At 57.4% G+C, this 15,041-nt stretch overlaps 1 protein-coding gene across 1 annotated transcript; it reads left to right on the forward strand.

Annotated features, from left to right (window-relative positions):
* Window positions 1–591: 591 nt before the first annotated feature.
* On the forward strand, window positions 592–14,241 carry LOC114485380 (low-density lipoprotein receptor-related protein 5; the record flags this gene model as incomplete). Its single annotated transcript, XM_028486702.1, has 3 exons — window positions 592–1,148; window positions 3,054–3,225; window positions 13,330–14,241. Coding segments are annotated over 3 exons (1,050 nt in total), but the record flags the coding sequence as incomplete, so codon positions are not given.
* Window positions 14,242–15,041: the final 800 nt, after the last annotated feature.

Consider the following 15,041-nt stretch of genomic DNA (forward strand, 5'->3'; position numbering starts at 1 on the left):
GGACATGTCGATGACGTCACCCTGGCACAGCTTCCTCCACGTAAACAGATTCACCTTTAGATCAAAACAACTTCACTTAAGTCGTAAACAAGCGGCTTGGAAACCACAACAAACCAATAGACAACAGTACGCAATACTGCTGGGGTGACAAGGGGGGAGATGGGGCGCCTGCCCCCAGGGCGCTCACCCCTGTGGGTGAGATGGCCACCTGGGAACGACGGACCTCTGATGACGTGTATGGTCATGGGACCTGAAGCTGCCTTGCCGGATGGGCGTGGGGAGGCAGGGTGGGCTTCAGGGAAGAGGTGGCATTTGAGTCCAGTTGGGGCTTTGAGGAGTATGGTGGGCGAGCGGGGCCTGGAGCCCAGGGCCCAGGCGGGACTGGTAGTTGGGGCTGGTTTGTGGCCAGGAGAGGGGCTCGCAGGGGAGAAGGGGGACTGAGCGTGAGGCGGCTCTTACACAGTGATTGAAGCCAGACGGCTGTGTGGCTCTCGGCTGGCTGCTTAACCTCTCTGTGCCTCCATTGCCTCATCTGTGAGATGATGATACAAATAATGCGCCAGCCTCACGGATCTCTCCTGAGGATGAACTAGTGGCTGTGTAGGAAGATCTCGGCGAACGTTACCTGACATTACCCGTCCTTGCGAGGAAGCCCCGGGGACCTGGCTGCGCCCCTCTCCTGCCACGGCCACTGCAGGCCCCGTCTCCTCTCCTGCCTCCGGCCTCTATCCCACTGCTCGTGTGTCCACAGGGGCCGAGGAGGTGCTGCTGCTGGCCCGGCGGACGGACCTGCGGAGGATCTCGCTGGACACGCCGGACTTCACAGACATCGTGCTGCAGGTGGATGACATCCGGCACGCCATCGCTATCGACTACGACCCGCTGGAGGGCTTCGTGTACTGGACGGACGACGAGGTGCGTGCCATCCGCAGGGCGTACCTGGACGGGTCGGGGGCACAGACGCTGGTCGACACCGAGATCAACGACCCCGACGGCATTGCGGTCGACTGGGTGGCCCGCAACCTCTACTGGACGGACACGGGCACCGACCGCATCGAGGTGACGCGCCTCAACGGCACCTCCCGCAAGATCCTGGTGTCCGAGGACCTGGACGAGCCCCGCGCCATCGTGCTGCACCCCGTGATGGGGTAAGGCTGGGGGCGGGCGCTGGGAGCCAGGCTGAGGGGGGCCAGTGGTCCTGGAGCTTTCTTCCCACATCAGGATGAAGCAGATGACTGGGCCCTGCTCCCAGAGTCCTGGTTCAGGAGAACTTGCCTTTCTAACAAGCTCCCAGGTGATGGGCTGATCTGGGGACCAGACTTTGAGAAGCTCTGACACAGAACTTGGTTACATTTATAGGAAACCCTGGAGACCTTGGGTAAGTCATTGTCTCCCCTGGGCTTCAATCTCCTCACCTGTAAAATGGAGCCCTCCACTGGGGTGATTTCTGGTTTAATGATGGTAACAAGAGTGGTGGCCACTGCAACAGTTACTACACGTGTGCCAGATCTCTGCCAGGCACGTTCCACGTAGCAAGCACATTTTTCTCCTCCTCTCACCCCATGGGGTAGGTACAGTTGTACGGAGGAGGAAGCTGAAGCCCAGAGAGGTTAAGTGACTTGCCCAAGGTCACACAGCTGGGAGGTGGGGACTGGACCTAGCAGTCTGGTTCCAACTTTGCAATTCAGGATTCTGTGAATCTGGTCAATCAGTGTAGGAGCCTTTCTGAGACCCTCAGCTGCTCAGAGGGTAGCAGCTGAGTGCCTTCCTGGGACCTCATGACCAAGAACACAAAACTGGCAGACCCTAAGAGGGGAGGAGTTCTGGGACCTCTCGGGGGCTGGGGCTGCAGGGGAAGCCCCCCCGCCTTCAGTGCGGGATGTGGGCTCACGTCCTGGGGATGTCCTGGAGGGGCTGGGAGGACAGCCCTGGAAGGCAGCTGGTCCCGGGACAGTCCCTGGGGGAAGTAACTGAGCTGCATTGACTGTAACCGTGGTAACCGGAGTGCCCACGAGGCATCAGGTGCTTCTCCCATTGCCCCAGCGCTGAGGCTCAGTGTGAGGCGACCCCGCAGGGTGCCTGCTGTGTGTGGGGGGGGCCGGGGTTGCAGCCCCTCTGCCCAGGGAGCCTGTACTCTGGTCCCCGCCCCGGGGCTTTCAGACGTGCTCTTGCTGTGGAGCTGCCTCTGTCTATAGAAGCCCAGGGGCACAGCCCTCGGGCGCGGGTCACGGGGCTGGACGGGCCCAGGGCTCGAGCAGCACCGTGGAGCCTGGGGGGGGAGTGGACAGACGGACGCTGCTCTGTGTGGCTGTCAAGGGGCAGGGCCCGTCCCCCTGGGGGGGAGGGTGGGCGCGAGAAGCGGGTCCCCGGGGTCCAAGGGCCAGGGAGGCAGGAGCTCGTGGCCAGCTCCAGTGTCGGGATGCGGGCTCTGGGTTCAGGAGATGGGGACCTGCTCCCACTCTGCCACCGATGGACTCTGTCAAGTCACCCCCTCTGTGGGCATCACCTGTGAAATGGGGGGTGGGGGTGGGGCCCCCCCGGGTGGGGCCCCCCCCCAGCCCCGAGTGTGAGGACCTCAGGAAACGGGGTCGCGTCAAGTATAAGATCACAGGGTTCAGGGGCGGGAGAGGAGAGGCCGCCAGGCCAGAAGGGCGCTGTGCTCAGGGCCCAGCTCTGGCCGCTTTCTCTGGGCTGAACCCCCCACCCCAGAGGGCCCCCAGCACCCCACGGGATCTCGCTTTGCTTCTCGGGGCCGCAGAGAGCGTGTTGCCTGCCTCGCTTTGCACGTGGGAGCCCTTCAGCTCCTTGAAGGAGGTTCCGCTCTGCCTCTTCCTCCCCCTGGGAGCTCAGCCCCTCCCTCCCGTGGGTCCCTTGGCAGGGCGTCTGCTGTTTTGAGTCCTAGGGCCCCGTGTAGTTAAGCCCCCGCTGTCCCCGTGGAGCCCCTGGTCCTGCACATGGGCTCGGGCGCGGTGGGTGGGTGCTGTTCTCAGTCCTAGGGGTGCAGCCTGGCTGGGACAGATGGGCAATGTCACGGACATGTACTTCTTCTCCAGCCTCATGTACTGGACAGACTGGGGGGAGAACCCCAAAATCGAGTGCGCCAACCTGGACGGGCAGGAGCGGCACGTCCTGGTCAACACCTCCCTGGGCTGGCCCAACGGCTTGGCTCTGGACCTGCAGGAGGGGAAGCTGTACTGGGGAGATGCCAAGACGGACAAAATCGAGGTGAGTCATCCTCGTTGGTCCACGGAGCTGTTCAGCGCAGGTGGAGGCGCGGCGCAGCAGCCGTCGAGCCCTGAGCTTTACGCGGAGGCTGGCCTGGCCGCCCCTGCAGCCCGTCGTACGTCTCAGGTGGGCAGCACGTGGACGCCTGTGCTACGCTATTTGGCCAGACAGAATCCTTGAAGAAATAACTCACTATGATGTGTTTCTGACATACGGAAGGTGTGTAGCTGAGTTAACAGCGTCATAGGGTGTATGTGGTTATGTAAGATGTTATCACCGGGGACTTCCCTGGCGGTCCAGTGGTTAAGACTCTGCCCTTCCACTGCAGGGGGTGCAGGTTCAGTCCCTGGTCAGGGAACTAAGGTTCTGCATGCTGCGTGGTGCGGCCAAAAAAAAAAAAAAAAAAAAGATGTTATCGAGGGGGAAACCGGGACAGGGTACACAGGAACCCTCTGAACTCCGTGTGCAACTTCCCGTTGCAAAATACAAGGTCATGATAAAAGAAATAACATACCCACCACCGAGCCTAAGATGTAAAACATAATCAATGTAGCTGATGCCAGAGGGGATCACTCTCCTAAATTTGACAATTCGTTCCCAAGCTTTAAAAGACATTTACTATGTGGATGTCACCCTGAACAGCACGTAGTCTTGTTCTGTGTGATTTTACATGATTAAAGTGGTGTTCTGTACGCGTTCTTTAGCATCTTGCTTTTTGCTCAGGGGTGCGTTGTTTGCGGTGCTCTTGACAATACGGTAGTTAAATTGGTCGCTGAGGTTGGGGCCTCTCCTCGGCATGGATGCCTCCCTCGCTTCCGGTAGCTTCTGGATGATCCTCGTCAGCTCTGGTCACGTCACTGCTCGTTGATCTCACCACCTGGGGGTCACCTTCGCTATTCTCACGGCTCCATGGGGAGACCCCCGCCAGGCAGCTTGCAGGGGGAAGGCGGGAGTGAGACTATGACCGTGCGTCTGTGTCGCGGGGTTTCAAGCCACGCTTCTGACCAGGAACGCGAAGGGGACTCAGGGCTGGGCAGATCCCTCTCCCACGCTAAGCCAAGGAGCTGCGGTTGGCACCACTTCCTGTTGGAGTTCCCTATAAACTGTCACTTTTGAAAGGATCTTGTTTGAAGACACTTGTCTCTCTAGCCTCTGAGCCTGAAGGCGAGACCCTTGTTTCCTGCGGCGTGGCCACGCCCACCGTCTCCGTAACCACGCCCACCCCGGGATTGGGTTGGGGGTGCGTGGGTCTAGCTGACACTGCCAGACGCGCTACAGGCATCGCTCCGTTTACTCCCACAGCAGTGGGTTGGTTGGGGTGGTTTTTTTTGGTAAAATAAACATAAAATTGACCATTTTAACCATTTTAAAGTGTACAACTTAGTGGCGTCTAGTACATTCACAGTGGTGTCCAACCATCACCACTCTCTAGTTCCGGAACGTTTTCATCACCCCAAACCCCATACCTGTTAAGCAGTTGGCCCCCAGTCTCCCCTCCTCACCCGTCTGTCCTGGCAACCACTAATCTCCTGTCTGTCTCTATGGCTTTGCCTGTTCTGGACAAGTCCCCGGTGATAACATCTTACATAACCACATATACCCTATGGTGCTGTTAACTCAGCTACATTCCTTCCGTATGTTCTGGACGTTGCCTGTTCTGGACATGTGAGTGGAATCATACGATCAGTGGTCTTTTGTGTCTGGCCTCACGCAGCAGAATGTTTGCAGGGTTTATCCATGTGGTAGCATGTGTCAGTACTTCATTCCTTCTTATGGCCAAATAATCCATTGTGTGGAGAGACCACATTTTGTTCATCCATTCATCTGTTGGTGGACATGTGGGTTGTTTCCACCTGTTGGGGATTGTGAATAATACTGTTACGAGCATTTGTGTACAAGTTTTTATTCGAGCATCTGTTTCTAATTCTTCGGGGCATGTACCTAGGAGTGGAATTGCCGGGGCATATCCTAGGTTTATCTTTAACTTACCGAGGAGCCGTCAGGCTGTCTTCCACAGTCTGCACCATTTTACTTTTCTCACTAGCAGGGTGCGAGTGTTCTGATGTCAACATAATCCTCACTGACACTTGTAAAATTTTCCTATTGTTATGGCCATCCCCACGGGTGTGCTGTGGTGTCTGGTGGTTTTCCTGTTGACGAGTGATGCTGAGCATCTTTCCATGTGCCTGTCCCACAATAGTATTTTGAGGTATGTGGCATCGTCCCCATGTGTGGATGAGGCACCGAGGCCCAGGGGACAGTAACCTGCTCAGGGTCATGCAGCAAGAAGGTGCTTTTTGATTTTCTGCTTTCAGAGTCAATCCACAGAGAGAGCCCGAAGCATCAGGCTACTGTACGCAATATAAACATTATCTGCCGTGGGTATGGACAGTAGGATGGACCAAAGTTAGGAGCGGACAGGTGGGGAAGGGAGGAGCATGTCAGAGCTTCAAGGGTAACCAACAGAGGCCCGAAAATGCTGACATCGTGGTAGCAGGAGGATGGGGGAGGGGCGTGGCATAAGTGACAAAGATATTGCCGGCCGAGTACGCGGTGGCTGGTACGGACAAACCGGGAACGTGCGCCACAAGCGTATCACCTGTTGATTTGGAGCTAATCACCAGGACACCCCAAAAGAGAGACAGAAGAATTGGAAGTGTTTGGGATTCTTTAATCCAACAAACTTGGGAAACGTGCAGTGACTTTCCTGCCTCACTTCCCTTTTTGGAGCCTTTAATACACTTTAATAAGCAGACCTCCCACAGGGGACTAAACTGCATAAGTGTTCTCAAACTACACCATCTACAGTCCCCTTTCTTTCCGTGCTGTGGCTCCGGTGGCACACACTTTGGGAACGCTGACCTAGGCCGCCTGCCCGCACGTCCAGGGCTGACCCCAGCTTCGGGGTTAGCGCTGGACTCTCCCTCCGCCCCTGCCCCAGGGAAGCCACTGACATGGATGGACATAGAGGTGGTTCTCCGTGTGAACTCCAGGGGTGGGAAGCGCCCCGATGAATCGTAGGCGCATTCAGGTCACGGCAGCTTCTTGGAGTCGAGCCCGGAGCCCAGGGCAGACCCTTCTGGCCTTCTTTTCAGTGGTGAAATGCCCCAGGGTGAGCTTCTTGGAGGTGGCCCGAGCATGCCTGGGGACGACACAAGTCACCCATGTGTTCCTGCTGTGGACACCCTCCCCCCACCCTCGGGCCTCAGGATTTGCTGCTGAACGACCAGTGGGCGTCAGCTCTGCTCCAGGTGCCGGGTCACCTTGGTAGATACGCCCAACAGATGCTCCTCTGGTACATGTTACGTGAACCTTGGGATCAGGCCACCAGCCCAGGTGCAGAAGCCCCGGCTGGGGTCATGGTGGATTCCAAGGGCTTCGGGGGAAAAGCCGAGAGCGAGGGGCCGTGTCTCCTTTCCTGAGGACGCAGTCAGACTCCAGACCGGGGTGGGGACGGTCAGGGGAGGGCGCTCCCAGGTCAGCACAGCGACCGGACACGCTTCCAGCAGGGGTCACGTCTCTAGGACGTTATGCCCGAGACAGATGCCGGGGAGCCTGGGTGTGTTTCTTGGGCGTATCTTGCCGGGTTGCCTTGGATGGGAGAAGGGGTTCCGTCCCGCGTGGTCGTGCGCGTGGCCTGGCTCCGAGTGCAGGCGTCGGCAGAGAGGAGCTCCACGCGGTGTCCACCGGCTTCCCTTTGAAGAGGCATCAGTCGGGTTCCCGTTCCGCCCGCCCGTCCCGAAAAGGACTTCACAGGGCAGCTGTGGCTGGTCGCCCGACGAGCTGGGAGGAGAGCAAAGGTCTGGAGGCCGAGTCCACAAAGTGGGGCTTCCTCTGGATGGCGGTCCCGGCACATAGATGGATTTGTGCAACGGGGTCCAGACTGCGGGCAGGGCCGCGCCGCCCTCCAGGTGGGCCTCCTGCCGCCTCGCCTGCGACGGCATCCTGGACAGCGAGTTCAGGCCAGCCTCGGGTCGGCAGCCCCTTGGGGGATTAGCTCGGGGTGGCTCCCCGTCTGGGGGTGGGGGTGGGCCCGGGGCTGGCTCACTCTGGGAGGCAGCCCTGAGGTCCCCTCCCCATCCTCAGGGACCAGGGATGGACCGCCAGGGCAGTCCCGACATGCGCAGGTTGGAGCCGTGTGGGGTGGACATGGGTGCAGCCCCCGCCTCTTTCCGCATCCACAGAGCTACCTCTGCTCCCTCCTTTCCCACCCTCTTGGGCTGGGGGTTCCCTGGGACGCCTCCTTAACCCTCTTCCTGGGTCTAGAGCCCTTGGGGTTAGAGGTTCCTGCCCACAGGTTCTCAGCCTTTCCCGGGGCTCCAGCCACATCCTCAGGACCCAGCCTCTCGCCCTTCGCCTGCATGTTTCCCCCTCCCCCTCCCTGCCCAGCTAGGCTCCCAACCCAAGAGCGGGTCCTCTCCTCCTCCGACCTGCCACAGCTCTTCGGCCTTGTGCCACAAGATTCAACTTTATTGGTAAAAGTAACTCGGACTCACTGTCTCCCTCTTCTGTCTCTAACTGATGGCCCCTCGGGCCCTGCACTTCCCTCCTGTCCCTCTGACCATGCTTCTTGGCGGGTGCCGGGCCCATGACAGCCCAGCGTGGGTCCTCTCCCAAGCAGATTCTTCCATCCAGAGCTCTTTCTGAGCCCACGTGCCCAGCTGCCCCCGGCCCTCTCCCTCGGAAGCCTGAGTCACCCACACGCCGTGGTCTCACGTATGGGGGCAGCTCACCTCCTCCACGCACTTGGCCGCGCGGCGTAGGGTCTTCCTTTCCAAAACAGCAACGTCCCGGTTCCTGCCTGGAGGCTGCCCCTCCCAGCCAGAAGCCGTGAGGCCTTCCAGATCTGCCGGGGGCGTGTGCTCTCTACTTAGCTATGCAATCGTCATCATCATCATCTTTTCACTTGTTGGTGAGCGGCCGTGTCTCCCAAAGCAGGTGGGGGCTCTCTGAGCTTGAATTGGGGTCTCTGTGCTGATCCCCTGGCAGGGAGTCGGGACACACCGGGTCCGCATCAGAAGCGACCTCTCCCTCTTAGTCCTTCCCCCACTCTCTCTGTCCCTCACTTCCCCTCCCCGCCCCTGGGCGAGCATCTGTTCATCCTGCAGCATTCACTGAATGTCACCTCGTGCTGGAAAAGCAGCACAGGACAGACCCATGCCCTGGTGGGGTCAGTGTTCTAGAGGGCCCGGGGGGCAGGGGTGCGGGTCCTTCAAGCTCCCCTGACAGCACCCTAGCTGCTCCTCCAGCCACGTTGGTTCCGAAGCCCTGCCTTCTCCTCTCACTGACTTGTGTATGTCCAGTCTGTCTCCTCCTGTTTCTAGAGTAGAGGGAGGAACGATGCCCATTATTAATCCTGAAATAGGCAAAGCGTTTAAACACCCTTGTGCTCACACAGTGATCAGGCAGGTCCCTGGATGGCGGTTTTAGCCATTACTTAGTAAGAGCAAGGTTGGGCCTTGCCCTTGGTGGACTTGAGCTGTCTTTCTAAAGCTTCCTCCCCAGCTGTTTCCCCGACCCGAGGATGGAAGAAGCAGAAGTTTCGCAGGTCGACCCACAGTCCAGGCTGTTTGGCCCGTCTCTGGGGCAGGAAGTGTCACCTGTGTGTGGCTTGCCTTGTACTTGCTGGAGGCCCCGGGGGTCACTTGGGCTCTCTGCAGCCCCCCGATGTCTTACTCGGCCAGGACCATGGGGAGGTTGTGTCCCTTGCAGCTGACATCTGCTGGTGGCCGTCTGCTGTCAGGGTAGGCATCCGTGGGGAGTACCCGGTGGGGAGTGACACACCCGGTGGAACAGGCGGGCCAAGGATGAATCACAGCCTGAGAAGTTAAAAATACATCCGTCCCCCTGTTCCTGACATTTCCTGAGTAGATGGAGGTGACTTCCAGCACGAAGAGAATAAACACTCGTTGCAGGAGTGACAGATTGGCTGTGTGTCCGGGTCCATGAGCCCTGGGGAAGAAGGGTGCAGGGCTTCCGGGCAACGGGGCCACAAGCTGTGCGGGTGTGTAAGATCTCTTCTGTTACGTGAAACAAAATAACCAGAGCAGTTTTAATTTGGGGCTTTGTGTCTGAGTATAATTATTCCATCAGAGAGCAGAACTCTTTTTCTTTTCTTTTCTTTTTTTTTTTTTAAAATTTTATTTATTGATTTATTTATTTTTGGCTGTGTTGGGTCTTCGTTTCTGTGCGAGGGCTTATCTCTAGTTGGGGCGAGCGGGGGCCACTCCTCATCGCGGTGCGCGGGCCTCTCACTATCGCGGCCTCTCTTGCTGCGGAGCACAGGCTCCAGATGCACAGGCTCAGTAGTTGTGGCACGCGGGCTCAGTAGTTGTGGCTCGCAGGCTCTAGAGCACAGGATCAGTAGTTGTGGTTCACGGACTTACGTGCTCCGTGGCATGTGGGACCTTCCCAGACCAGGGCTCGAACCCGTGTCCTCTGCATTGGCAGGCAGATTCTCAACCACTGCGCCACCAGGGAAGCCCAGAACTCTTTTTCTTTAAATGTGTGCTTTCAAAGGGTTGGTCCTGGGCTCGCACCTCTTTGCACGGCCAAGTCATTGGAAACAGAGGATTCGGTGTAAGGAAATTGCACCTCAGGTGACTTTTGGGGGTCTACTGTTTTGTGGGTGGCCGTGCAGACCCCGCAGCCGTGGGTTCTGCCTCTTGGAGTACAGCTGAGGGTGGGCTTCTCTGGGGTCTGCCCACCCTCTGCGCAGCTGTTGATCTGCGGGTCGTGTAATGAGCTGGCCAGGGGATGGATGTGTGCTCTGCTTGCCCTGCCTCTCCCCCGCTCCAGACCTGGGCTTGGTGTGTGGAGTCAGCCGAGCACAGGAGGGCAGAGGCCGAAAGGTCGGAGAGCAGGGCTGGCTGGCGCTCGGGCGCCTTCGGCATCTGGCTTGACCGTTTTGACATAACTTCCTGGAGGCATCTAGTTTCCTCTCCTGAAAATCAAGGGCAGGAGAACTTCTTGAGCAAGGGTTGAAACCTATGGACCGGAGGCCAGAATGACTATTTTTGTGCCACTCTCAAACGCACGGTGGTTTTTACACTTTTTTTTTTTTTTTTTTTGCCGCACTGCACAGCATGTGGGATCTTAGTTCCCTGACCAGGGATTGAACCCAGGCCCTCGGCAGTGAAAGCGCAGAGTCCTAACCACTGGACCGCCAGGGAATTCCCTACACTTTTAAGTGATTGAAAACAATCAAAAGAATGGTATCTCGTGACATGTGAAAATTATATGAACTTCCAATTTTTTTGTTTTTAATTTTTGTTGTTTGCACAAATAATGTTTTATTGGAACACACTCGCGCTTGTTTTAGGCGCCCTCGGTGGCTGCTTCCCCGCGACAGGGACCTTATGGCCTCAAAGCTGAAGGTATTTACGATCCTTTTCAGAAGCAGCTTGCCAGCCCCTGTCCCCGGCAATCCGCCTCCTGTGCTCTCTCCCGGCGCCCGTGTTACCAGGTGGCCCAGATTCGATTCTGTTCTTTCTGGGCTCCGCTCAGGGCCCAGGAAAGGTGGAGGCCCCCGAGTTGGCCCCAGAGGGAGCCTGGGATCGGGGGGGGTGTTTGACACGTGTGTTCCCTGTACACAGGTCCTACTTGTCTGCTCCAGGATTTGGGAAAGGCCTGGTCCAGCAGAGTTACTTTTACAGATGTGTTGGATTTGGTCAAGGTGTGTTGAAAGCTGCCGCAAAAAGGCCGCGTTGGCATCATTTATTTTCTCAAGTGTTAGAGTCTTGATGTCCTTCCAAGTTGGAGGGCCTGAGAGGTGTTTCATGGGGTCTGTAATCGTTCAAAGTGGGATGGGGTGAGGGAGGGGCTTCCGAGGCAGAGGGAGGCCCTGCCAGCCCAGAGCCAAGGTTCTGTCCTTGCGGCGGGTGCCGCCAGCCCGGCCCCGGGGGAGCAGCTCACCGCCTCCTCACTTAGTTCTGGGCAACCAGAGGGTGGGGCGGGGGGGTGGGGACAGAGGTGCGGGGAGGGATTGCTGCAGGCCAGCAGCTGTCTCCCCGCCCCCCCCCTCCCCCCGTCTGGCCCCGTGTCCTCTGCGGGCTCACTTTCATCCTTCCTAAGCTGGGCAACATGTACTTCCTCCCCTCAGTCAATAGAACGTGCACTTATTTATGTCTGGAATTGAGTTGTTAAAGGAAATAAAGAAAATATGGACATAGAGAAGGATGAGAAAAATCTCTTCATGTAAAAGGTGGAGTCTTTATTTTCCAGACGTGGATGTTTTCTTTATAGCGATCATGTCCTACATCTACCATTCTGCCCGCCCGCGGCGCCCAGCCCTGGTTATTCTGTGTCAAGGAAGGAGCAGGGGTTTGAGCCCTGCCTCTTACGGGCTGTGTGTTCTTAGAGACACTCTTTCTCTTGCTGTGCACCTCCTCAGCGGTAATCCCAGGCGAGACCCCTCCCCAGGTCTGGGTTCTGTGCAAAGCGTGTGTTCATCGCCTTTATGTGCCTTCCTCTCGTGGGGCCGAAGCCGGAACCAGCAGCCTGGACCAGTTTGGAGCGTTAATCTGTCACCTGCCCTCTATGGCTAACCAGTGGGCCAGGCGTGGTGCCCAGAGCTCCGCACGGAGATCCTACAGCCCAAGGTCTACCCTCCAGCTCATGGTACAGGACATGGTCCCATCCGGTGTTCTCATCTGGGCTGCTCATTGGAGCCACCTGTGGGGAGCTGCTTGCAGGACTCACACCTGGCCTTCCAGTTTTGGTGTAATTGCCCCAGGTTGGGGCCCAGCCACTGTTCTTTGGTTAAGTTCCCAGGGTGACTTTATTTATTTTTAAATATTTATTTGGCTGCACTGGGTCTTAGTTGCAACATGCGGAATCTTCGTGGCGTCATGCGGGATCTTTAGTTGGGGCTTGCGGGCTCTTAGTTGAGGCAGGTAGGATCTAGTTCCCTGACCAGGGATCAAACCCAGGCCCCCTGCGTTGGGAACGTGGAGTCTTAACCGCTGGACCACCAGGGAAGTCCCTCCAGGGTGACTTTAGCTGCTACCCTCAGTTACAGGTGGAGAGGTTGAGGTCCATGTGGGATGCAGAGGGACTTGGCTGTGGGGCAGAGCTGGGGTGGGACCCCTGGCTGCAGGGCCCAGAGCTGCCTGCCACTCCTGGTTGAGCCAGCAGTTTTGTCCTGTGCCGTCCAACAACAGAGGACCAAAGTCTTTTCTGCGCAGCACACACCCGAGCTGTCTTATGTGTTTGCCACCTGCAAAACTGAAGGTTTGTAGCCTTTCTGATGAGCTGGAAATATAATCTGGCTGCAGGACACCTGTTGAGACTTGCCTTTAATTCATCATGTCTCTTTCATCCTGGCTTGAGAGCCCGAGAGTTTGGATGTTACATTTTTATCTTCTTTTTCACATCAGCTCCTACAGGGTCATCTGTCATCACAACCACATCTTATCCTGTTTGTGTGTTTCAGTTGGTTAAGGCGTTTTTATGTTTGACGGTATTTTTCTCCTCTGTGGCTTTTGTGGTTGATGCTTTTAATCAGCGCTGACTCTTCAAGAAAAGATTTAGCTTTTACATCTCAGAGTAAACAGCCACTAGTGTGTCTGGTGTTGGAAAGCATCTTAAAGCTGTAGGCTGACTTAGACCCAGAAGCGTCCTCAGAGTTCACCTGGTGCTGACCGAGCAAGAAATTAGTCCACAGACAAGTGGGAGGCTTTGCCCAGGGCTTGCAGTACCTTGGCTGTCCAGCCTTTTGGAACTGAGCTCCGTGTCAAGGGTGTGAACTGGTGCCTCCCCGTTCTACATCTTGGCAGACATTGCTCATCAGTGAGCCCATCCTGGGTCGGAGACCCACACCTTGGTGTACCAGGCAGCTACTGCTAGTCGATCAGCAATGGTGAGAGAGAGGACACCTGTTTGTCTTGCCTGCCCCTCTCAGCCCAGCATCCACCCCAGGGCAGGGGAGGCAGCGGGGAAGAGCCCCTGAATGGCCCCATCTCTGAAAACATCACTCATCCAGCTGCCCCAGTGAGCGGTGTCTCTGTTAGGTGGCCTCGCCAGGTGCAGACGCTGCTGGGGCCCGTCCTGTTCCAGGCAGTTCAGGCCCGAGGCTGGTTCAGCCCTACGTCTGCCATCCTGCAGGTGATCAACATCGACGGGACAAAGAGGCGGACGCTCCTGGAGGACAAGCTCCCGCACATTTTCGGGTTCACGTTGCTGGGGGACTTCATCTACTGGACCGACTGGCAGCGGCGCAGCATCGAGCGCGTGCACAAGGTCAAGGCGAGCCGGGACGTCATCATCGACCAGCTGCCCGACCTGATGGGGCTCAAGGCCGTGAATGTGGCCAAGGCCGTCGGTGAGTCGGCTCAGCCTCCAGCCGCGGGTCGGCCATGCCACAGGCTCGTGGCTGCCCTTTTGGTCCACAGGCAGCCCAGCTGGAGGCCAAAGCTGGGGGTGTAAGTGCCCGGCTGGGGCACCACTCTGGGGCTGATCAGCACAGGAGATGGTGAGACTGTGGGTCCGGGACCGGTGGCATGGGGGTGGGGTATCGACCAGGCATGGTGACTGGGCACTGCTGGCAGTAACTGTTCTCACGATGGCTGACACTTGCGGAGCGCCTGCTGCGTACCAGGCTGTGGCTAAGTGCCTTGGTGCCCGGAGCAGCCCTCTACGCGAATTACGTTGTGGCCCTATTCGCGCTGGGGAGAGGGTGGCAGAGCCGTGTAGCTGATGGGCGGCCAGGCTCGGGACTCATGCCCGGGTCTGCCTCGACCTTGTGGCTGGGCTGGGCTGTGATCGTTGTTCAGTGTGACAGGCTGGACCCTCAAGCACACACCTTTTATCTGAAAGCCAGGATCTGCAGAAAGCTCCCTTAACACAAGGGTTTGTCTCTTTATGAATATGATTCCCAGCGCAGGTCGACAGGCTGCCCTGGGGACAGTGGTGTCCAGCTGTGGTGGGAGGACAGATGGGGGGACGGGACTGTGGGCTCTGTGGCGGCAGGGACCCTGTCCCCAGCCGGGGCCCAGCACCTAGTACTGCACCTACACATCAGAGACACTCAGCAAGCCTTTGCTGGAGGGAGGGAGGGAGGGAGGGAGGGAGGGAGGACCAGAGAGGCCCCAGTGCTTGCCCTTAAGTCTAGTGGGGGAGACACCCCTTAGTTAGCTCTGCTGCCAGGCTGGTGACTACAGTTGAGGTGTTAGAGGGATGCCTGGCTTTAAAATATGCGGGAGGGCGTTTGAGCTTGGAATTTAGGGAGCAGGTGGGGGTCAGGGTTTGCCCGGCGGAAGGGACAGCTGAGCAAAGGCCTGGGGGTGAGGCCGTGGGCAGAGACCCTGGGGGGATCTAGTGCATCTTGGTCTCCGGGAGAGGCCTTTAGTCACAGCCTGCACTCCTGAGACAAGGCGATGGAGTCAACACGCTTAGTTTACCAGCCGCCTTTGAAAACACGTTCATCATCCACTGTGGAGCGTGAGGTCCACCGGTTAGTGAGTGTCTGAAAAGCAAAAAATAAAACCCTAGAGAAAAGAAAAATGATACATCCATTGGGTGTGATTTAAAGTTGAGAAATTGGACCCCTCCCTCCCTCTTTCTCTCTCTCTCATGTAGGGATTTACTGGGAAAGATGGGGGAGAGGATTCTTTTTCTAGCTGAAATACTTAACACTAAATTAAAGCCAGTTTTAACAGCACTGCAGCAGATGAGTGAGACTAACGGCCTGGCCAAAAACACATGAATGCTAAGTACAGTCTGCTACAATAAGAGAGCGGCGCCTTTGGCCGTCCTGGGTGCATCTGAGTTCGAGGGCCCCGGGAGTGCCGGGGACTGGGAGGAGGAGCTGTCTGGGT

The sequence above is a fragment of the Physeter macrocephalus genome, unplaced genomic scaffold (genome assembly GCF_002837175.3).
Source record: "Physeter macrocephalus isolate SW-GA unplaced genomic scaffold, ASM283717v5 random_1477, whole genome shotgun sequence".
NCBI lineage: Eukaryota > Metazoa > Chordata > Mammalia > Artiodactyla > Physeteridae > Physeter > Physeter macrocephalus.